The following is a 26131-nucleotide window of genomic DNA, read 5'->3' as shown; positions in this document are numbered from 1 at the left end:
AGACTATTAAATAAGTAAAGTATTTTCCAAAAGCACAAAAATAATGAAGCTAAATCCCATAAAAGAGAGGAAAAAATGTTGAATTTTAAGAAATTCGGATTTTTGAATTTTTGATAATTTTCGATAATTTTAGATTTTTTACCAAAGAGTCGAGACTGTTAAATAAGTAAAGTATTTTCCAAAAGCACAAAAATAATAAAGCTAAATCCTATTAAAAACAGGAAAAAATGTTGAATTTTAAGAAATTCGGATTTTTGAATTTTTGATAATTTTCGATAATTTTAGATTTTTTACCAAAGAGTCGAGACTATTAAATAAGTAAAGTATTTTCCAAGAGCACAAAAATAATGAAGCTAAATCCCATAAAAGAGAAGGAAAAATGTTGAATTTTAAGAAATTCGGATTTTTGAATTTTTGATAATTTTCGATAATTTTAGATTTTTTACCAAAGAGTCGAGACTGTTAAATAAGTAAAGTATTTTCCAAAAGCACAAAAATAATAAAGCTAAATCCTATTAAAAACAGGAAAAAATGTTGAATTTTAAGAAATTCGGATTTTTGAATTTTTGATAATTTTCGATAATTTTAGATTTTTTACCAAAGAGTCGAGACTGTTAAATAAGTAAAGTATTTTCCAAAAGCACAAAAATAATAAAGCTAAATCCTATTAAAAACAGGAAAAAATGTTGAATTTTAAGAAATTCGGATTTTTGAATTTTTGATAATTTTCGATAATTTTAGATTTTTTACCAAAGAGTCGAGACTATTAAATAAGTAAAGTATTTTCCAAAAGCACAAAAATAATGAAGCTAAATCCCATAAAAGAGAGGAAAAAATGTTGAATTTTAAGAAATTCGGATTTTTGGATTTTTGATAATTTTCGATAATTTTAGATTTTTTACCAAAGAGTCGAGACTATTAAATAAGTAAAGTATTTTCCAAAAGCACAAAAATAATGAAGCTAAATCCTATAAAAGAGAAGGAAAAATGTTGAATTTTAAGAAATTCGGATTTTTGAATTTTTGATAATTTTTGATAATTTTAGATTTTTTACCAAAGAGTCGAGACTGTTAAATAAGTAAAGTATTTTCCAAGAGCACAAAAATAATCAAGCTAAATCCCATAAAAGAGAAGGAAAAATGTTGAATTTTAAGAAATTCGGATTTTTGAATTTTTGATAATTTTCGATAATTTTAGATTTTTTACCAAAGAGTCGAGACTATTAAATAAGTAAAGTATTTTCCAAGAGCACAAAAATAATGAAGCTAAATCGCATAAAAGAGAAGGAAAAATGTTGAATTTTAAGAAATTCGGATTTTTGAATTTTTGATAATTTTCGATAATTTTAGATTTTTTACCAAAGAGTCGAGACTATTAAATAAGTAAAGTATTTTCCAAAAGCACAAAAATAATGAAGCTAAATCCCATAAAAGAGAGGAAAAAATGTTGAATTTTAAGAAATTCGGATTTTTGAATTTTTGATAATTTTCAATAATTTTAGATTTTTTACCAAAGAGTCGAGACTATTAAATAAGTAAAGTATTTTCCAAGAGCACAAAAATAATAAAGCTAAATCCCATAAAAGAGAAGGAAAAATGTTGAATTTTAAGAAATTCGGATTTTTGAATTTTTGATAATTTTCAATAATTTTAGATTTTTTACCAAAGAGTCGAGACTATTAAATAAGTAAAGTATTTTCCAAGAGCACAAAAATAATGAAGCTAAATCCTATAAAAGAGAAGGAAAAATGTTGAATTTTAAGAAATTCGGATTTTTGAATTTTTGATAATTTTCGATAATTTTAGATTTTTTACCAAAGAGTCGAGACTATTAAATAAGTAATTTATTTTTCAAAAGCACAAAAATAATGAAGCTAAATCCCATAAAAGAGAAGGAAAAATGTTGAATTTTAAGAAATTCGGATTTTTGAATTTTTGATAATTTTCGATAATTTTAGATTTTTTACCAAAGAGTCGAGACTGTTAAATAAGTAAAGTATTTTCCAAAAGCACAAAAATAATAAAGCTAAATCCTATTAAAAACAGGAAAAAATGTTAAATTTTAAGAAATTCGGATTTTTGAATTTTTGATAATTTTCGATAATTTTAGATTTTTTACCAAAGAGTCGAGACTGTTAAATAAGTAAAGTATTTTCCAAAAGCACAAAAATAATAAAGCTAAATCCTATTAAAAACAGATAAAAATGTTGAATTTTAAGAAATTTGGATTTTTGAATTTTTGATAATTTTCGATAATTTTAGATTTTTTACCAAAGAGTCGAGACTATTAAATAAGTAAAGTATTTTCCAAAAGCACAAAAATAATGAAGCTAAATCCCATAAAAGAGAGGAAAAAATGTTGAATTTTAAGAAATTCGGATTTTTGGATTTTTGATAATTTTCGATAATTTTAGATTTTTTACCAAAGAGTCGAGACTATTAAATAATTAAAGTATTTTCCAAAAGCACAAAAATAATGAAGCTAAATCCTATAAAAGAGAAGGAAAAATGTTGAATTTTAAGAAATTCGGATTTTTGAATTTTTGATAATTTTTGATAATTTTAGATTTTTTACCAAAGAGTCGAGACTATTAAATAAGTAAAGTATTTTCCAAAAGCACAAAAATAATGAAGCTAAATCCCATAAAAGAGAAAGAAAAATGTTGAATTTTAAGAAATTCGGATTTTTGAATTTTTGATAATTTCATATTTAGATTTTTTACCAAAGAGTCGAGACTAGTTAAATAAGTAAAGTATTTTCCAAGAAGCACAAAAATAATGAAGCTAAATCCCATAAAAGAGAAGGAAAAAATGTTGAATTTTAAGAAATTCGGATTTTTGAATTTTTGATAATTTTCGATAATTTTAGATTTTTTACCAAAGAGTCGAGACTATTAAATAAGTAAAGTATTTTCCAAAGAGCACAAAAATAATGAAGCTAAATCCCATAAAAGAGAAAGAAAAATGTTGAATTTTAAGAAATTCGGATTTTTGAATTTTTGATAATTTTCAATAATTTTAGATTTTTTACCAAAGAGTCGAGACTATTAAATAAGTAAAGTATTTTCCAAAGCACAAAAATAATGAAGCTAAATCCCATAAAAGAGAAGGAAAAATGTTGAATTTTAAGAAATTCGGATTTTTGAATTTTTGATAATTTTCGATAATTTTAGATTTTTTACCAAAGAGTCGAGACTATTAAATAAGTAAAGTATTTTCCAAAAGCACAAAAATAATGAAGCTAAATCCCATAAAAGAGAAGGAAAAATGTTGAATTTTAAGAAATTCGGTTTTTTGATTTTTTGATAATTTTCGATAATTTTAGATTTTTTACCAGACTCGAGACTATTAAATAAGTAAAGTATTTTCCAAAAGCACAAAAATAATGAAGCTAAATCCCATAAAAGAGAAGGAAAAATGTTGAATTTTAAGAAATTCGGATTTTTTGAATTTTTGATAATTTTCGATAATTTTAGATTTTTTACCAAGAGCTCGAGACTATTAAATAAGTAAAGTATTTTCCAAAAGCACAAAAATAATGAAGCTAAATCCCATAAAAGAGAAGGAAAAATGTTGAATTTTAAGAAATTCGGATTTTTGGATTTTTGATAATTTTCGATAATTTTCGATTTTTTACCAAAGAGTCGAGACTATTAAATAAGTAAAGTATTTTCCAAAAGCACAAAATAATGAAGCTAAATCCCATAAAAGAGAAGGAAAAATGTTGAATTTTAAGAAATTCGGATTTTTGGATTTTTGATAATTTTCGATAATTTTCGATTTTTTACCAAAGAGTCGAGACTATTAAATAAGTAAAGTATTTTCCAAAAGCACAAAAATAATGAAGCTAAATCCCATAAAAGAGAAGGAAAAATGTTGAATTTTAAGAAATTCGGATTTTTGAATTTTTGATAATTTTCGATAATTTTAGATTTTTTACCAAAGAGTCGAGACTATTAAATAAGTAAAGTATTTTCCAAGAGCACAAAAATAATGAAGCTAAATCCCATAAAAGAGAAGGAAAAATGTTGAATTTTAAGAAATTCGGATTTTTGAATTTTTGATAATTTTCAATAATTTTAGATTTTTTACCAAAGAGTCGAGACTATTAAATAAGTAAAGTATTTTCCAAAAGCACAAAAATAATGAAGCTAAATCCCATAAAAGAGAGGAAAAAATGTTGAATTTTAAGAAATTCGGATTTTTGGATTTTTGATAATTTTCGATAATTTTCGATTTTTTACCAAAGAGTCGAGACTATTAAATAAGTAAAGTATTTTCCAAAAGCACAAAAATAATGAAGCTAAATCCCATAAAAGAGAAGGAAAAATGTTGAATTTTAAGAAATTCGGATTTTTGAATTTTTGATAATTTTCGATAATTTTAGATTTTTTACCAAAGAGTCGAGACTGTTAAATAAGTAAAGTATTTTCCAAGAGCACAAAAATAATCAAGCTAAATCCCATAAAAGAGAAGGAAAAATGTTGAATTTTAAGAAATTCGGATTTTTGAATTTTTGATAATTTTAGATAATTTTAGATTTTTTACCAAAGAGTCGAGACTGTTAAATAAGTAAAGTATTTTCCAAAAGCACAAAAATAATGGAGCTAAATCCCATAAAAGAGAAGGAAAAATGTTGAATTGAATTAGAAGCAGTTATTGTAAATGGTTAGAAACAATTTGATAAATTATTCCCTGCGCATTAATTTTTCTCGCATATAATCTTTTTTTTATTTATGTTAGAAAAATAAGCCCTGCAGGAATGTTATATATACGTTAACTGGAAAATAAATTGCATTGTCCGATAAAAGATAGGTCGGTGGGTTTTGATATACTTTATTCAATTAATGGAGCAACTTTAGCCCTTGTCTTGAGGTGATATTTCTTAAATTAAGCGAAGCAGTCTCAGTTAGGAAGCCGCCGCCGCGCCGCGCGCACCAGTAATAGCGGCATAATAATTATTACCATAGTTGAGAGCAAATTTATCCGAGAAAAAGTTACTCACGCCAAACCCCCTTCCCCCCCCCTCTCTCTCTCTCTCTCTCTCTCTCTCTCTCTCTCTCTCTCTCTCTCTCTCTCTCTCTCTTCTAACTTCAGACGCCGCACCACCCAATACCCTCTCGATATAATCCGAAAACTTTACCCGCAGCAATATTTTCGGCTAGCGGTTCTCAACATTCTTTTCTTTTTACGAAGAAATTTTTTCTAAAATTATTATTGCAAAGCTATCCTAGGGGCCCGTCCATAAACTACGTTACCAATTTAGGCAGGGGGAGGGGGTCAAAAAATTAAAATTTTTACATGTAACGCACTGGTAACCAAAAGGGGGAAGGGGGTCTAAAAAGTTTGAAAAATTGGTAACGTATGAACGGTCCGGGGACCTTAGCTAAAGTCATTGATAATATTAGCTAAATTAAGCTAAATTAAGCTAAAGTAAGCCAAAGTCATTAGCGAAACAGTCAATAAATAAAACAAGCCTCTATTCTATAATTATAATAAATTTCCTCCCCCGAAAGGGAGAAGTGGGTGAGAAACACTGTTCGCTAAGTTTAATATCACTTACGCCCTCTCTCATCCGCGGCAAAGTATCTATATCTTGGGTGGTATTATATATATTCCCAAAGGTTGTACATGTATAAAACAAAGCAACTGCTTCCAAGGGTAGTAAGGGGGGGGGGGGTTAACTGGCCTGGATGAAAAGTTGCTCGGAATAAGGATAAAGTCTCTTGTATTCTCCGCTTCTTACCTATCTATATTTTGCCCGCGAGTACTTTCTTTTCTTTTTTTTTTCATTTTTTTTTTATCATCCCTTCATCCAAACGTGGAAATCCTCTTAAGAGTTCCACTTTTTCGATTTTAAGCCCATTCATGAATTTAAAAATAAATTCAAATAAAGTCCAAATGATAGCGGGTTTTTATTAAAATATTCTCTCCCAAAAAAAAAATATTTTCTTTTAGAGACATATTTGAAAATCGTAATCAAACTTCGAAAAATTCCGAATATGAAATTTTAAGTAAGATCGATTTTTTAAAAATAATCAGCCATGTTGGATCCGCCATTTTGAATTTTTTAAATCGCAAATCAGATTCGTAATCAGCGACCCTGAAAACCCCCGAGTACCAAGTTTCATGTAAATCCGATCACTTATTAAATTTCGGCCGCCATATTGGATCCGCCATTTTGAATTTTTAAAAACCGACGTCGAATTCGTAATCAGCGAACCCAAAAACCCCCGAGTAACAAGTTTTCAGGCGAATTTGAACGATTTTCGAAGTATCGTCCGCCATATTGGATCCGACATTTTGTATTTTTATAATCGCAATTCAGATTCGTAATAACAAAAAAATTTTCTCTATATATAATTGAATTTTTTAATTATTAGATTTTTTCAGGGTAGTATATATGGTTTAAATTATAGAATAACATATTACTACTTTTTTTGTTATTTTGCATTTTAGAAGAAAAAAAGTATTGCACAATATTCACTACTATAATTCCAGTCATAAATTCCACTATATAGCTTTCACATTATTCTTCACCGGTTTATCCGGAATGTTTATTGAAGCATTTCTTTTTGTATTTGTTTCTCTATTACTAACACCCTATACCTTAACTGATAAAGCTTAGAGCCTAGTATCAATATAGTGTAATAACCATTAAATTTATTTTTTTAAAAAAAAGTAAAATCGAGCGTAGAATTTTTGAATATTATAAATACTGTAAAATTTTAATGCTAATAAATCAAAACATATACATGGAGGTTTTTTTGTTTTTGAATCGCTGCAATTATAAATATGTTGGTAATTTTAAAAAAATTTCGAAAAAATCAGTTATTTTACAAAATTTTTATACAATTCTTCACAACAAGAACTTTATTTAAGAATTTTATACAATTCACTTACTTTCACTAATAATATTTTTCATTGAAATTCAATTTTTAAAAAAATTTTTTTGATAAAATTCTAAACAAGAATTCAATTATTTTCATAAATAATAGAACTCATCGAAGAATTTCAATTATTTTTAATACTATTTTAAATTAATTAATCGAAAAATTTAATTATTTTCACAAATAAAGTTTTCTACGAGAAATCAATTATTTTTAATACAATTAATTGAAAAATTCAATTTTTTTCACAAATAAAGTTTTCCACGAGAATTCAATTATTTAAAATAAAATTTGCATAATATTTTAAATTTTTCGAAAAAAAATATTTATTTAAAACAATGTTTATATAAAATTCGTTACGAAGAATTCAATTTAAAAATCTTCTCAGAAATTCAATTATTTTTGAAAATTTTAATAAAATTCTTTTCAACTATTCAATTATTTTCATAAATTTTAAAATTCATCACAGAATTTCAATTATTTTTAATACAATTTGTACAGGAATTTGTTGAAAAATGTAATTATTCTTAAAAATTTAATTTTCATTCCTCGACAAAATGAATTATTTAAAAAAAGATTTTTTTAAATTCTTTGGAATAACTCAATTATTTACAAAAATATTAGAATTTTTCACAGGAATTCAATTATTTTTAAAAATAATAAATTTAATTATTTTTAAAAATAATAAATTCAATTATTTTCAAAAAATAATAAAATTCATCGCAGAATTTCAATTTTTTTTAATATTATTAATCGAAAAATTCAATTATTTTCAAAAATAAAGTTTTCAACGAGAATTCAATTATTTAAATTAAAATTTTCATAAATAATAAAATTCTTCGCAGAAATTCAATTATTTTTGAATATTTCAATAAAATTCTTTGCAAAATTTAATTATTTTTATAAATAATAATATTCATTACAAGAATTTAATTATTTTTAAAAGTAATAAATTTCTTCTTGGAAATTCAATTATTTAAAAAAAATTCTAATAAAATCGTTCGAAAGAATTCAATTATTTTTAATTCAATTTTACAGGAATTGCTTGAAAAATGTAATTATTTTTTAAATTTTAATTTCAATTGCTCGAAAAAATCAATTCTTTAAAAAAAATGTTTTATTAATATTAGAATTTTTCACAGGAATTCAATTATTTTTTAAATATTTTAATAAAATTCCTCGAAAGAAATCAATTATTTTAAATACTTTGAAAACTTCAATTATTTACATAAATAACAATATTCATTATAAAATTTCAATTTTTTTTAAAAGTAATTCATTTTTTCTTGGAAATCAAATTATTTTTAAAAATTTTAATAAATTCGTTCGCAAGAATTCAATTATTTTTAAAAGTAATACAATTTTTTTTGGAAATTTAATTATTTTCAAAAATTCTAATAAAATCGTTCGCAACTATTCAATTATTTTCATAAATAATAAAATGCTTTTTAGGAATTCAATTATTTTCAAAAAAATTTAATAATATATGCCACACCGACATTCAATTATTTTCAAAAATTTAGAATTCTTTGTAAAATTTAGGTATTTTTAAAAACTTTTCGCAATTCAATGATTTTTAATATATCTACAATATTTTCATAAAATTTCCAAACAGAATTCAATTATTTAGAAATAAGTTTTTTGTAAAAATCTTCGTAAAAATTCAATTCTTTTCATGAATAATAAAAATTTTTCAGGATTTCAATTATTTAAAGTAGAATTTGCAAGAAATTAGTCTAAAGAAATCAGATATTTAAAAACTTTCATAAAATTCTTCACAAGAATTAAATTACTTTTTTAAAAAACATTTAAAATTCTTTATCATGAATAATAAAATTCGTTGCAGTAATTCAATTTATAAGTATAGGATAAGAAAGAAGTAAATATTTTTGATGAAAATTAGAAAAAAGGGAGGAAAATAAAAAATATGGAATGGAATTTTTGTCTGTTTTGTGAAGTGTCTAAAATGAGTTTTTTTGGTCGTCGAGTTTAAATTTTCGATAGCTATTTTTTTACTATTCTTTTTAGTTTGAAATCTACTTTTTTACTACTTTTTACATTCTCATCACATGAGAAAGTATTTTTGTTTGAAAGCTACTTTTTTTACCACTTTTTTTTAGTTTTAAAGCTACTTTTTTACTACTTTTTTTTGTTAGAAAGCTACTTTTTTACCACTTTTTTTTAGTTTTAAAGCTACTTTTTGCTACTTTTTTTAAAAATTAATTATCGATTGCGAAAGTTTGGAATGTTTATGGCAATGTAGTAATATTTTTCCTGGACTCTGTCAGGTTCCTTTTTTTGAAATTTTATTGGTATTCGTTGTAATTTCTAAACGAACGTATCCTAAACATTCAACCTTTTACTTTTCAACAGACATCAACCATCAGCTAATGCATAGTTATGTCTTCTAATGCTAAACATGGATTAAAAGCTCTTTTAGCTGAAATAAGATGAAACGTATCAAACTTTAAGGGAGTAACGTTACGATTACCTTGAGTATACATATAACGTTTAGAGTCCATTCCGTGACACCTAAAAGACCCATTAAAGAATGTTTTAGGATCAACACTAACATAAGATAGAATACTCTGGTTTCCTTTCTAAAAAAGTAACAATAAGAATTTGGATCAAATTCAAGAATCCGGAATTAATTTTCCCCCATCGCAAACTTTCGCAAAAGAAACTACATCTTTATAATTGGCATTTTAAAATTTGTTCACATTGTATATTGGTAAGAAAATAAGAAATTTTTGCATTTGAAATTAAATGGAAAGTCTGCTTGGCACACACAACGATATAAACGACGATATTATTCACGTCGATTTTATTCCTTCTATGGATGTGCGCGAGGAAAGGAAAAAGGAACAAAAAAAAAAGAAAAAAGAAGGACGGATTGGCTGCTACAATAAATCAGGCATCGAATCGATATTCCTTATCGGTTATGGTTTAACGACTACCGATTAGATATTGCCTCTTGATAACACCTTTTGAAATCTATAGCTCGCGCAAGATGAGCTTGTTTCCATTCATCGCCATTGAACTCCCTGACCCGGAACGACGAACGCTTCGTGAAATAATTAACCATATCACTTGGGAAAAAATTATAATCGCTTATAAAACATTTAAAGGATTGGAAAACGAGTTCTTGGAACGAATTCACTGTAATTGTTTTGATTTTGAATATATGTAAATTAATTAGGGTAAGGGGCCCCAATGTGGCCACCCATCTTTTGAACGAATAATTCCTAAACGGTATTAATAATTATTAATATATGCCCTGAAACTGTATCTCCTTAGCTAAATTTTTAGCAAAAAATTTATTTTTTTATTTTACTAATAGGAAAATAAAACTTAGGCAACTTTGAAATTTTCCTTTTTGAATTAAGGACTTTACGGACCTTTTTAAAAAAAATGGACCCCAACCAAAATTTGCTACGGTCCGCCATATTGCATCCGCCATTTTGGAATTCAAAAATCTAATGACAACAACGAGTTCTGCTATTTCATCACTTTTCGGTGACATTGTAATAATTTCGAATACTCCAGTCTCGATAACCTTAAAATTCAGCCTAAAACTATACATTCCACCATTTTCATATTTATGATGCGATTATATTTGTATTCATAAAGACTTCATTGATTTGGTCATTAGCGCATGACAATAATTTACAAATTCACTCATGAACTCTAAATTTATGACCTCATATAAATTTTCTAATTGTCACTTTAAATGTTGTAAAATATTAAAACTCCTAATAGTTCGTACCAATAAACAATGAGGCTTGAAGTGACTAAAAGTAAAAAAAAAAAATTTGCAATAATATAATTTTTCTGTTTTCCTTCAGTAACAAAAATTAGATAAAATTTATTTAAAAAAAAGTAAAAAACCTTTTTTCTAGACCATTGGACTATAATGAACACGCTCATTGTCGCGTTCTAAAACAAAAAAAAAAAAAAATTAAAGGAAAAAACAAAAAGCCAGGGGGACAATGACTTTTTGTTGGTGAAATTGTGGAAAGTTCGGTCGCCCCCCCCCCTCTTTTTCCTGAAAGACTTGGATTTATATCAATATCCGTTTATGAAATTCCTTTTGGAGAATGAATTCGACCTCTCGACCGAGATTCATCGAAGCGAAAATCTCAGTTCGAGAGTATAGTTGTATTTATAGTGAAAGGGGGTAGGAAAGGTATAGAGAAGACTCCCGAGTCCTTGGAACCGGTCCAATTCTCGACCAGCCGAGAAACGAACGTCCGACATTACAACAAATTGGTCTAATCGCAGATCGATCATCCGGTTCCTAAGGGAGCATTGATCTCGATTTAACTCCTCGATCGTTTTTTTTTCTCTCTCAACAATTCCTTATATATTCCGAAAAATTCAGATCCCAATAAATCTCAAAAATAAAATTAAGGTATAGAGGGCCCTGGCCACCTTGGGGCCCTCTACCCTAGGGAAACTCTTGTCCCCTAGGGGAAATTGAATTTTCAAGAAGAAATTTATTACTTTTTAAAAATAATTGAATTCTTGTGATGAATATTGTTATTTATGAAAATAATTGAATTTTGCAAAGAATTTTATTAAAATTTCGCACAAATAATTGAATTCTTGTGATGAATATTGTTATTTATGAAAATAATTGAATTTTGCAAAGAATTTTATTAAAATTTTCAAAAATAATTGAATTCTTGTGATGAATATTGTTATTTATGAAAATAATTGAATTTTATAAAGAATTTTATTAAAGTTTTTAAAAATTATAGAATTCTTTTGATGAATATTGTTATTTATGAAAATAATTGAATTGTGCAAAGAATTTTATTAAAATTTTCAATAATAATTGAATTCTTGTGATGAATATTGTTATTTATAAAAATAATTGAATTTTGCAAAGAATTTTATTAAAATTTCGCACAAATAATTGAATTCTTATGATGAATATTGTTATTTATGAAAATAATTGAATTTTATAAAGAATTTTATTAAAGTTTTTAAAAATTATAGAATTCTTTTGATGAATATTGTTATTTATGAAAATAATTGAATTTTGCAAAGAATTTAATTAAAATTTTCAAAAATAATTGAATTCTTGCGATGAATATTGTTATTTATGAAAATAATTGAATTTTATTAAAGTTTTCAAAAATAATTGAATTTTTGTGATGAATATTATATTATTTATGAAAATAATTGAATTTTGCAAAGAATTTTATTAAAATTTTCAAAAATAATTGAATTTTTGTGATGAATATTATATTATTTATGAAAATAATTGAATTTTGCAAAGAATTTAATTAAAATTTTCAAAAATAATTGAATTCTTGCGATGAATATTGTTATTTATGAAAATAATTGAATTTTTGTGATGAATATTATATTATTCATGAAAATAATTGAATTTTGCAAAGAATTTATTAAAATTTTCAAAAATAATTGAATTTTGCAAAGAATTTTATTAAAATTTTTAAAAATAATTGAATTCTTGCGAAGAATAATTTATTAAAATCTAAATGAATAATTGAATTATTTCAAAAAAATTACATTAAAATTGTACTTCAAATAATTGATTTCTTTCGAACAATTTTATTAAAATATTTGAAAATAATTGAATTTCTGTTAAAAATTCCACTATTTTTGTAAATAATTGAATACTTCCGAAAAATGTTAAAAAAAACATTTTTTTAAATATATTGATTTTTTCGTGGAATTGAAATTAAATTTTTAAGAATAATTATACATTTTTTTAGCAATTCCTGTAAAATTGTAATAAAAATAATTGAAATCATGAGATGAATTTTATTTTTTATGAAAATAGTTGAAAAGTTGCAATGAATTTTATTAAAATTTTCAAAAATAATTGAATTCTTGAGAAAAATGTTAAAATGTTTTAAACAAATTGAATTTCTGTGAAAAATTTTGTTATTTTTTGAGAAAAATCGAATTCTTCATAAGAATTTTATAAACATTGTTTTAAATAATTAATTATTTTGAAAAATAATAAAAATTATATATAAATTTTAATTTAAATAATTGAATTCTCGTGGAAAACCTTGTTTGTGAAAATAATTGAATTTTTCGATTAGTTTAGATTAGAAAAATTCAATTATTTTCACAAACAAGGTTTTCCACGAGAATTAAATTATTTAAATTAGTTAAAAATAATTGAAATTCTTCGATGAGTTTTATTGTTTATGAAACTAAATTGAATTCTTGCGAGAACGATTTTATTATAATTTTTTAAAATAGTTGAATTTCCAAGAAAAAATTTATTACTTTTAAAAATAATTGAATTCTTGTAATGAATATTGTTATTTATCTTTAATAATTGAATTCTTTCGAAGAATTATTATTCATGTAAATAATTAAATTCTTGTGAAGAATTTTATTAAAATATTTAAAAATAATTGAATTCCTGTGTTATTTACATATATATAGATAATTGGGATTTTGACGATGAATTTTTAATTTTTAATTTTAAACATAATTGAATTATTAAAATATTTTCCTATTTAACTCGGACTTATTTTTTTTTTAGTGCGGAAATGGTCCCTAATTTTTTATTTTTGGTCCGTAGTGACCGTATTTACTTTTTTTAAACACTTTCCTTATTTTTCCCTATTACTTGCGGTTAGAATTAATTTTTCTCGAAATTATTTTACTTTTCTATTCAATTTTATTAATTTTCGAAAATATAGGAAGAGTCTGTGGTCATGTATATGCGGGCAGGTGCCAGAATCAATTTTTCTTTTATTTTTATAATTTAGAGTTTTTAAATCAATTTTCCACATTCCTTAGAGGGTTGTCCGCTTAACCTTTAGATGACCGGGGTGGGAACTATAGTGTCCAGCATTTATTTTAACGAATTTTTTTTTATCGAATTGACTTTTTATTTATAAATTTTTTAAAATATAAAAAACTACTCAAATTTGTGCAAATTTACTGGCCCTCTAAAGGGTTCCACTGTTTTCTTAAAAATGGCAAAATAATACCCATTTGGATCAAAATGATCCAAAAATTGTGGGGCGCATGATTATTCCCCAAATGTCATTTTTCCGAAATGTCATTTTACCGAACTGCACTTTTGCGAATACTCATTTTTGCGAAAAGCCAATTTTGCGAAATGCCACTTTTGCGAATTGTCATTTTTTCGAAAAGCTATTTTTGCGAATTGTCATTTTTGCGAATCGCCATTTTTACGAATTGTCAATTTTCCGAAAAGTTATTTTTGCGAATCGCCATTTTTACGAATTGTAATTTTTTCGAAAAGTCATTTTTGCGAATTGACATTTTTGCGAATTGTCATTTTTGAGAAATGTCATTTTTGCGAATCACCATTTTTACGAATTGCCATTTTTGCGAATTGACATTTTTGCGAATTGTCATTTTTGAGAAATGTCATTTTTGCGAATTGTCACTTTTGCGAATCGCCATTTTTACGAATTGCCATTTTTACGAATTGTCATTTTTGCGAATCGCCATTTTTACGAATTGTCAATTTTCCGAAAAGTCATTTTTGCGAATCGACATTTTTACGAATTGTCCGACATTTTTACGAATTGTCAAATTTCCGAAAAGTCATTTTTGCGAATTGTCATTTTTGCGAAAAATACAATAGAAAACTTGTAGGTCTATAAATTCACTATTGTATTTTTCGCAAAAATGACTTTTCGGAAAATTGACAATTCGTAAAAATGGCCATTCGCAAAAATGACAATTCGCAAAAATAGCTTTTCGCAAAAATAACTTTTCGGAAAATTGACAATTCGTAAAAATGGCCATTCGCAAAAATGACAATTCGCAAAAATGACAATTCGCAAAAGTGCAGTTCGGTAAAATGACATTTGGGGAATAATCATGCGTCCCAAAATTGTGATCAAATTCTGATTTGAATATTTGATTCAATTTTTGAGATCAATTCGTTGAAATTTGATCCTGTTTAGTTAACTTAATAATTTTGATAATAATAATAAAGGTACAATGGTTTTTAGCACAACTAATCACGAATTTAAGGGAAAATTGTCAATTTGACAATTGGTGGTGACAAAAATGCAAAGCGTCAAGTAAATCTCTAAAATCTAAAAGTGCAATAAATTAAAAACACGAAAATCCACAACTGAAAATTTAAATTCACTGGTTTATAATTATTTAAGCCTCTCTCGATAAAATATCCACTCTCGAACGAATAAATGATAAATTCAGTAGAAATCTATATATAGGTATATATTTAACATACATATAGTAAAGTAAAGGAGGGGAATGGGAGTACGCGGTAATAAATTATGGGCCAGTTTATGGATTTGGACATAGTGTCAAATTTGGCAGTATAAACGCGACCCCGACATCCCCACTGAAATTGACCCGAATTTGGACGCTGCTAGTTCTCGGCAACAGACCGTGACCTAATCGCGCCGTAATTCATTTGTTTTCTCTGTTTCAGACGTATGGCGGCGGTGAGTTTGGCCCGACGAGCGGAGGCGGCGGCGGTGGTGGTGGTGGTGGTCCAGGGGGTGGCGGTGGAGGAACGACAACCGGAGTAGTAGAGGGTGCAACGTATTCGCCCGACTCACCCTACTTCCCCTTTGGAAGCAGAGTTCCACCCTCCGTCGTCGTCGCCACCCCTAACTCTGTATCAAACCCCGCCACCCCAACCGGCAACGGCGCTCGGCTACCAAACCCCTCGGCCGGTAAGTAATTTCAAAATTATGCCACTACACACGTTTCAAACCCGCGTGTAACCCCTGTCAGTCCCTCTTTTAAAACATTATTTTTCTGCAGGGGTCCAACAATATTCTAAGGGTGCGCGTATATTATAATAATTTCTCTCTCTCTCTCTCTCTCTCCCTCTTTATTTAATTTTTTTCCATCATCTCAAAATGAAAACAATAGAATTGGGAAAAAAAGAAACTGATTTCACTCTTGCGAATAAAAATCACAATTTTATTCTTATTCTAATTTTTTTTTCTTTCTTTCTTTCTTTCTTTCTTTCTTTCAAACCTATTTTTATGATATACATTTGTATTCTGTTTCAGGAACGGTTACAACACCGAAGAGGAAGAAAGACGTAAGTTTACATTTCTTTATTTTTCTATAATGAAAAATTTTATTTCTTGATAGTATTTATAATAAGGGGGCCGTCCGACATTTTTTTTTGGAAAATTTGACCCCCCCCCTTCCCCTTCGTAAGATATTTTTATACATTAGCGCCATTTTTTCTATTGTTCGTAAGATCTAGCAGACACCCCCCCCCTGGCCCCCTCCCCCCTAAATGTCTTACTTAATTTTTTGACGACCCCTAAGTATATACACGGAGAGACATTTCAAACCACTTCGAAAAAAAACTAATCCAAGGCTCGAACCAATGAATGAAAATAAAAAATAAAAAAAAAGCAAAATAAAAAATTAGGGACCATTTTCCGGACCAAAAAAAATAAGTCCGATAGTCAAATAAGAAAATATTTTACTTAAACCTAAAAATTAAATTTTTCCTTACTATATATATAAAACATGAAAATATCGATAACTCCAAGTTCGGAGTGATTCGACTCGGAGTGATCGATTTCTTCATATTTTATAATAATTAAAGATCGAGTGATAAAATCATTTACAATTTTCAATTATTATTTACAAGAATTTAAAATTAAAATTCTTCGATTTTTTTATGAAATGAAAATCAATTTTTATTGGAAAATTCTATACTAGAATTCAATTATTTAAATACAAATTTAAATGTAAAAATGCAAATAAATAATTTATTGAATAATTTGTTAAAATTAAATTCCCATAAAAGAATCGTTATCGACAAATTTTCAAATAATTTGAATTCCTATCGATGAATTTTTTAATAAAATTAAGAATAATTACATTTTTCCGAGAAATTCGATTAAAAATTGTATTAAAATTAAATAAATAATTGAAATTTTGCAATGAGTTTTATTATTTGTGAAAATAATTGAATACCTATAGAAATAAATTTCCAACTTTTACAAAATTTTAAATGAAATTCATTTTTAAATCAATTTTTATGAGAAAATTCTACGAGAATTTAGTAGTTAAATACAAGAATAAATAATTTAAATAATAATAATAATAATATAATATAATAATATAATATAATAATAATAATATTTTGAATAATTCAACTTTTTCTTAAAATTTATTTTTTATACAGAATTTTATCCTCAAATTTTTAAATAATTGAATTCTTTTTACGAATTTTAATGTTAATTTTTAAGAATATTTACATTTTTCGAGGAATTTGATTAAAATTTGATTAAAAATAATTAAAATTCATCGATGAGTTTTATTAGTTATAAAAATAATTTAATTTCTGAAAAAATTTTATTATTTGAGAAAATAATTGAGATATTAAAAAAAAATTTTTTTAATTTAAAAAATTATTTAAAATTTAATTTTAAAATTTTAAAAAATTTTTTAATTGAATTCCTATAAAATTTTTGTTATTTTTGAAAATAATTGAAACTTTTCATGAATTTTATTAAAATTTTTAAAAATAATTGAATTTCAAAGAAATAGATTATTGAATCTTTCTTAAAATTGAATTCTCTTAAAGAACTTTATCAACAATGTTTAAAATAATTGAAAAATAATTGAATAATTGAGTAATTGAGTAATTGAATTTATTCGACGAATTTGAATAAAATTTTGAAGTATAATTACTACATTTTTCGAGAAATTCGATTAAAATTGTATTAAAAAGAATTGAAATTTTGCGATGAATTTTTTTTTTATTTGTAAAAATAATTGAATTTTTGCGAAGAATTTAATTATTTTTATTTAATATTTAATTTTATTTAAATATTTAATTTTGGGAAGAATATTAATAACTCGTTGAAAATAACTGAATTTTTGCAATAATTTTCAACTTTTATAAAATGCTTTTAAAATTCATTTATAATCTAAACTTTTAACTGAAATCCATTTTTAAATAAATTTTTATGAGAAAATTCTACGAGAATTCATTATTTAAATACAAAAATAAATAATTTATTGAATATAATTTAACTTTTTCTTAAAAATTAATTTTTACAAAGAATTTTATCCTCAAACTTTTAAATAATTAAATTCTTTTTACGAATTTTAATAAAATTTTTAAGAAAAAAAATTTGTTAATTGAATTCCTTTATGAAATTTTTATTATTTTTGAAAATAATTGAATTTTTGCGAAGAATGCTTTCAAAAATTGTTTTAAATAATTGAATTCTTTTGGATAAAATGTAAATATTAAAAATCATTGAATTGAGGAAAATTTTTGAAAATAATTGAAATTTTGCCAAAGAATTTTATTAAAATTTTTTAAAATAATTGAATTTCAGGGAAATAACATATTGAATCTTTCTTAAAATTGAATTCTCTTGATGAACTTTATTAAAAAAGTTTAAAATAATTGAAAAATAATTAAATAATTGAATTCATTCGACGAATTTTAATAAAATGTTTAAAAATAATTGAATTGAAATTCTGCAATGAGTTTTATTATTAGTGGAAAATAATTGAATCCCTAAGAAGAATTTTATTACTTTTGAACAATATTTAATTTTTGCGAAGAATATTATTACTCTTGAAAATAATTGAATTTTTGCAATACAAAAATTGAATTTTTTTTTTCGTGTTTTTAACTAAAAACTTGAAACTTGTTACTCAGGGGTTTTTGGAGTCGCTGATTACGAATTGGCAATGGTATTTTCAAAATACAAAATGTCGGATTCAATATGGCGGACATTTAAAAAAAAATTTATTAAATTCGTTTAAGAGTTGTTACTCGGGGGTTTTTGGCGTCGCTGATTATGAATCTATTTATTAGATTTTTAAAATTACGAAATATTTTTTTTTATATAACCATTGAAAAATAACGTTCATTGAGAAAAAAAAAACATTACGATATGCGGATTGAGTAAAGTATCCCCCCTATACTATAATCAAAATAAATTTTATTATTAAAAAAAATAACTAGTCTCTCCGTGTATATATTTGATAAACAAAATAACTCATAAAAACTCATAAATATCAAATAGTATTTAAAATAATGCCATGAGAATTGGAACGGATGGTGAATGCATATTTTCTGTTCTTCTTTTTTTTTGACAATATTTAACCGACTGAAATAAACAAAAAAAAAAGAGAAATTGTCCATTTCTCTTTTTGGTGTTTATTGGCTTTTATATTCGTTTATGCAATTATTGCTGCATTATTGCCAAGGGCTTTTACTGAATTGACGTATATATCTCTATACATTGCGTATGACAAATACAATAACCCACACTGCACAACCTGCGAAATCGATAGCGTCACTGATAAATCAAGTTTAATAATAATAATTTCTATTATCATCACTATATATATACATATATACATATCGTTATAATTAAACATTGAAAATTTAGTTAATTTATGTCAATTTCAAAATTTATCGAAATTCGTTCAATTATTCGTTATAAATATTATGTTCGAATAAATATATAATTTGTAATTATACAGGAAATGATTATCAATTAATTTTTTTCTTCTTCTCTAATTTAGAACCTTGAACAGACAGATGGAGAAGTCGTTACAACACAACATTGGGTAAGTTTTTCTTTTTTCATATTGTCTTCTATAAATCTGTTAGTTTCATCAAAATGTTTATTTTTTTTTTATTATTTATATTTATTTAAGCGGACAAATCTGCACAAGAATAAAAAAAACCACTTTTTTTCCTTAAAAAAATATTTCAGTATCAAAATTACTGTCCCAGCAAATTTTTTTTTTACTTAAATATGCAAAAAAGTCTTTTTTCCACCATATTTGATCCGCCATTTTGAATTTTCAATATCTGACATCGAAACTACGTAATTCTGTTGCAATAAAAAATTGTTTGCAATAAACAATTCTAGTCTTGTTCCACATATTTCGAAACCTTTAAGTTTATGAGCTTAAAATTTTTAATTTAATTTTTATTAATGAGTATGAATTGTGTTATGAGTTACAGAATTTAAAACTATGAGTTATTATACTAAATTTTTCTATAAAAGTAGTTTATTAATTTATTGTTACTTTTTGAATTATGAGTTTAAGTGTTAATAAAAATTGTAAGTTAATAGTTATCACTATTATGAATTAAAACACTAAATAATAATTATGAGTTTTTTTAAGACTCACCGAATTTATTACTATCATTTAAATTAAATGTTCTATCAATGTTATTTGTCGCAATAAATAAGAATTATTTTAGTAATAAAATTATTTACTTTATGAGTATCTGAGTTATAAGTTACGTTATGCGTTAAGTTATGAATTACTACTCATAACGTAACTCATAACTCAGAAATAATAGTTTAAATAATAATTTTATTAACAAAGTTATTTTCTACGTTTTTTTAATTTTCATAACCTAAATTATTTATTTATGAGTTTCCTAGTAAGAGTTATGAGTTAACGCTCGTGAGCGTCATGAGTTAGGTTATGCGTAACTATAATAATAAATTAAAAAATTATTTTCTACATTTTTTTAATTTTCATAAACTAAATTATTTACTTTATGAGTTTCAGAATTATGTTATGCATTTTAGTGTCAATAAAAATCGTAATTTAACGGTTATCACTATTATGAGTTATCACACTAATTAATATTTAAGAGTTTTATTAAATATTAAATTTTTATTTTTATTAATTACTGAATTTATCATGAGTTTTATTAAGTGTTTTATAAATGTTATTTGTTCATTATTTACTTCATGAGTTTCTGAGTTAATAAAAGTTATAAGTAAATGTTTATGAATTTTCTTATGAGTTACTCAATTTCTTATTAGTTGTTTCAATTTTCAATACATTTTTAATTTATTTCACTACTAATTTAGTTTACTAATTTAATTTATTTATAGACTTTATGAGTTAACTATGCGTCTCAGCATTAATGTGACTCATAATTGAACTCTTATTAATTCTTATGAGTTATTTTTTAACTATCTGTAATTATTTACATGAATTTACATCTTTATTTATTTACATGAATTATTACATTAAATTTCACTTCTTGTTGAATTTATTTATTTTTTACTTTATGAGTTTTTAAGTAAATGGTAGTTATGAGTTTTTAGTTATGAATATGTTTTCCATGGGCTAAAATTTCTCTTTCGAATAAAAGTCAATAAAAAATAATGTTAAATATTAAATAAAGTTAAAACTCATAAATTACATTTATGAGTCATGACTTATATATAGATTTTTATGAGTTTTTTTTCATAAAAGAATGATTCTCTATGGATTTAAATTTCTTTCCAAGAAAAGTGAATAAAAAATACAGTTAAAACTCATAAATAAAAATTACTAATTCTATGAGTTTTTAAAAAAAATAAACAGTTTTTTTAACAAAAAAAAATTTTTTTTTTAATTTTTTAACAAAATATCAAATAATATTTGTGGAAAAGTTTAGACAGACGTTTTATTCGCGTTACAATTATATTATATAGATATATATAGAGCTTTATACTCTTGGACTCTAGAGTCACGTGGATAATCGTTTTACCATGCGACGCCTCCACTCTCGGGTTCTCCGTGACATTTTCCCATGCGCCTATATTCTCCCTTCCGTTCTCGTAATGCTGATTTTTTTTCTTCTTTCCTTTTTTCTTTATTTTTTTTTCTTTTTTTTCCCTCGACTCGACCACTTTTTGCCCCACCTACAAAACAACTCTGTTCGTTAGTGCAAACGAGAATGAGGATTTATTGTCCGTTGCATTTGTCTTGATTTGCAGAAATTATTTCGAAAAATATTCACACGCAAATTGTCGAAAATACATTATTTCAAATTTAATTTATAAACTTTATATTATATAATATATATGTGCGTAATGTAAATGGTTAATATATCATAATTTGTTGACTCGTGTGAATTTTAGTGAATTTATTATCGTATATTTGTAATAATTGGTCGAAAATTTTCACCCGCGCTCTAAATTGATGTTTTAATTCTGGATTTTATTGTCTGATAAACTGAAAATTTATTGATTATAACTCATAAAAACTCATAAAAAATAATTAATATTACAATATTTTCTCTACGAATAAACCTAATAACTCATAAATAAAACTATGGAATAAAATAAAAACTATGAGTTAAATAAAAAATTTATTGATTATAACTCATAAAACTCACAAAAACTCATAAAAATAATCAAAATTAGAATATATATATTCAACGAATAATCCTAAGAACTCATAAATAAAACTATGAGATAAAATAACAAAATTTATTAATTACAACTTATAAACTCATAAATAAACCTATGACTTAATTTAAGGACTATTAATTCTTTAATCTTTAAATCATAAAATTTTTTATAAATCATGGACGTTTTATTTTTTAAGGTCTAAACTCATAGTTCGATTATCAATAATTTGAAAGTTAATAAATATATAAATTTATGAGTTCAAAATAAAACTCATAAAATAGATTTATGAGTATACAATTAAACTCATAAATTAGTAAATTAATATTTTAAAAATAAAAAAGAAGCTCGTATATTTATGAGTTTTCAAGAATTGTTGGTCGCACTAAACATTTAATTGATTTTAAACTAAATAAGTCACATTTAAGGGTTATAAATAATTATAAATTTCTATGCTAAATAAAGAAAGCTACAATTATGAGTTTATATATTTATTAACTTTCAAATTATTGGTTATCGAATTATAAAGTTTAGATCTCAAAAAATAAAACATTCATGATTTTATCATCTGAGAGATGAAATGTTTATTTATGAGTTAAATTATTTTTTTATGAGTTCTTGCCCTAACAGAAAAACACGACTATGAGTTTCTGTATTCATAAACTATAACTTTGTATATATTTATGAGTTTTTATGATTTAAAGATTAAAGAATTAATAGTTTTTACATTAAGTCATAGTATAGGGTTGTTTTGATTAAATCATATTCTAATTTTGATTATTTTTATGAGTCTTTATGAGTTATAATCAATAAATTTTTTAATTAACTCATAGTTTTTCTTTTATCTCATATTTTTATTTATGAGTTCTTAGATTTGTTCGTAGAATATATATTCTAATTTTGATTATTTTTATGAGTTTCATGAGTTATAAACAATAATTTTTTTATTTAACTCATGGTTTTTATTTTATCTCATAGTTTTATTTATGCGCGGGTGAAAATTCTCGACCAATTATTACAAATTTTTATTTTTTCCCAAAAAATTTATGAGTTTACAAATGAACTCATAAATCTAATTAAAACTATTTTATGAGTTCACAAATAAACTCATATATTTTATGAGTTTATTTGTAAACTTAAATCAATTTTATAAGTTTAATTAGTAAACTCATAAATTTTTATGAGTTTACAAATAAATGCATAATATATTTTATTAGTTACGAATAAACTCAAATAAATTTTATGAGTTTACAAATAAACTCATATTTTATGAGTTTATTTGTAAACTCACATTTTATGAGTTTATTTGTAAACTCATATTTTATGAGTTTATTTACAAACTCATATTTTATTAGTTTATTAGCAAACTCATATTTTTTATGAGTTTATTTGTAAACTCATATTTTTTATGAGTTTTTTTGTAAACTCATATTTTTTATGAGTTTATTTGTAAACTAAGGAATGTTTAGGAGTTTACAAATGAACTCATAATTATAAAATCAGCAGTTCCTGAGAACTCATAACATACAGCACTTTAAATGTAGTGAACAAAATTTTTTCTTGAAAATTTGATAAGAAACTGTATTTCTTAAAAATTAGTAGGTATAACTAAAAATGATCGCCATAATGGTATAATGATCGAAAATTGTATATTATAAATTTATATTTCTTCAAAATACATTAATTATGTAATTTACAATAATATTTTAACTTGAAATAATAACCAACTGCAATTTTTCGAGAAATAATCTTCATTTTCAATGTTTTGGATCACAAAAATTTATATTGTATACACTGATTTTTATTTGAAGTTCGCGTGATTCGGATTATAAACGAACTCAATATTTAGTGAGAGAGAAGTATATTTTTTTTATTGGTACAATGACACCTTAAAGAAAATAATTGCGAGGGGTGCGATTTTGATTTTTATTATTAGAATTTGAAGTTCGTTTCACTTGGAAAACATAATATATAATGACGTTGAGAGTTCGAAGTTAATTGATCTTGTGACTTGAGATTCTTCATGACCCACCAGTTTCACGAGGGTAACTTTGCTATAAGAGAGATGAGGTCTGTGATTAATGGTCGAGTTGGTAAAATTTTCAAAATCCCATGAAGAAAAAGCAGAGAGCCTTAAAAAAAAAACATTAAAAACATTAAAAAAAAAAAAAAAAAAAAAAAAAAAAATTTTTTTAAATTTGGTTAATATTTTTAGACTCGTAATTTTATAACAAAAACACACAGAAACTCATAACTCTTAAACAAAAACATTTTTTTTAACCCACGTGACTAATTTTATAATTTTATAATTTTATAATTTTTATAATTTTTGACAATCTTTAAAAAAAAAATGATGTCCATCTCGCACAAACTTAACCAAAAATGTTATAATTACCTGAATATTAATTATTAATAAAATTAGAAAAATTGAACTCGAAATAAAAAAAAAGTGTAAAAAAATCTCCCCCAAATTCGAAACAGAGAGATATTGTAATCCTATATTTATAACATCATGCTGATGTTCTTTTTCTCCTTACGAAATTTCGTGTATATATAATATATTAACCAGAATGTTTTTTTCAATAAGAATAATAAAAATTGTATTATAATATTTATAATATGTGTTTGTAGTGAGAGAAGGTTATTTTTTTTTCTTTTTTTCACTGACAATGAGCTGAGTAAGGTTGCCTGCACGAAGTGGAGTGCATGTGCTCTTGGGTCACGGATATCGGGATACCATATGGTGTCGCGTGCTGCGGTCGCCAGACCGTGGAACCATCTTCACTTCTAACCCCCCCCCCCCACTCCCCCACTCCGGGGCCAAAAACGAAACCGATAAAATGCCGACGCGCGAGAGAGAAAACTTTGGACTCGTTTCGTGTTAATTCGTAGCCTCGAGGAATTTCTTGGAGCTCGTGACGTTTAAAAAGAACCAAAAGCCAATGGATATCTTTTGCACCAACAGCCACCATATCGTTATATATATATATATATATATATATAAAAGCGAGATTCGGACAATGGCCTCATAGGGGAATTATAGTCACCCGGTATATAGATACAATTTTTTTTCCTTTCTTTTCTTTTTTTTTGCTCCTTCGCGTATGTCTCGAATTATATGTCTTCGGGGCACACTATTGTATTGACGATTATAGTGTTTGTCAAATAACAATTGCCTGTCGACAAAAAAAAATTGACAACCAAAACCAGGTAATACTCGAGGTAGAAAAAACAAAACCTTTTTTTTATTTCTCGTAAACCATCAAAAAATAATTCTCTATTATATGTTTATGTAGATTTTTGAATTTATTTTCAGAACAAATTCCAGCCTCCGATTTATCAAATAAGAAATGTATCAATTTTTTTTATTTCGAGTTAAATTTTTCTAATTGTATTAATATTCAGGTAATTATAACATTTTTAGTTAAGTTTGTCTGAGATGGACATCATTTTTTTTAAAAAGATATAAAAACAAAAGAAAACAAAATAAAAAAAAATAAAAAACAAAAATTATAAACAAGGATTTTTTGGCTCAACTTTTATTGATAATTGAACATTGAACACTTAACTATTAAGTAGGGTAAGGGGCCCTAAGGTGGTCGCCCATGTTTTTGAACGACTGTAATTCCTAAACGGTATTAATAATTAATAATATATGCCCTGAAACTAACATTTTAGCAAAAAATTTTTTTTTTATTTTACTAAGGAAAATAAAACTTAGACTTTGGAATTAAAACAGTAGAAATTTTTTAAAAAAAGTGTCCCCAAGGTGGCCAGCATTCGAAAAATTCATTGAAAAATTAAAAACAATATTGTATTTATACGATTAGATAATTTGACTAAATTATAAATAATATTGAAATTATTATGTTTACGGAACATTATGCGTTACTAATATATTATTTTCGGCATAAGTATAATAATTGGCGGAAATTGGTATTTCCTTTCTCTTTCAAATTGATTCGCTATTTCTGTAATTTATTGAGCGCCACATTTCTCGGATTATGCAATAAACACACTCAATTTACAGTGTCTCTGTATGTATATATGTATATATAGAAAGGGAGGGTTTATTATCTAT

At 24.9% G+C, this 26131-nt stretch overlaps 1 protein-coding gene across 13 annotated transcripts in view; it reads left to right on the top strand.

Annotated features, from left to right (window-relative positions):
* LOC122499658 (transcription factor 12) overlaps positions 1-26131 on the top strand; it is a 231710-nt gene that overhangs the window by 47949 nt on the left and 157630 nt on the right. For all 13 annotated transcript variants that reach the window (XM_043608123.1, XM_043608121.1, XM_043608124.1 and 10 more), the window contains exons 3-5: positions 15324-15570; positions 15916-15947; positions 19424-19468. In XM_043608123.1, the coding sequence (XP_043464058.1) occupies positions 15324-15570; positions 15916-15947; positions 19424-19468 (324 nt within the window). The remainder of the gene's footprint in view (positions 1-15323; positions 15571-15915; positions 15948-19423; positions 19469-26131) is intronic.

The sequence above is a fragment of the Leptopilina heterotoma genome, unplaced genomic scaffold, assembly GCF_015476425.1.
Source record: "Leptopilina heterotoma isolate Lh14 unplaced genomic scaffold, ASM1547642v1 Lhet_17, whole genome shotgun sequence".
Lineage (NCBI taxonomy): Eukaryota > Metazoa > Arthropoda > Insecta > Hymenoptera > Figitidae > Leptopilina > Leptopilina heterotoma.
Note: the sequence above shows the minus strand (reverse complement) of the source record. Positions and strands in the feature narration are given on the sequence as shown.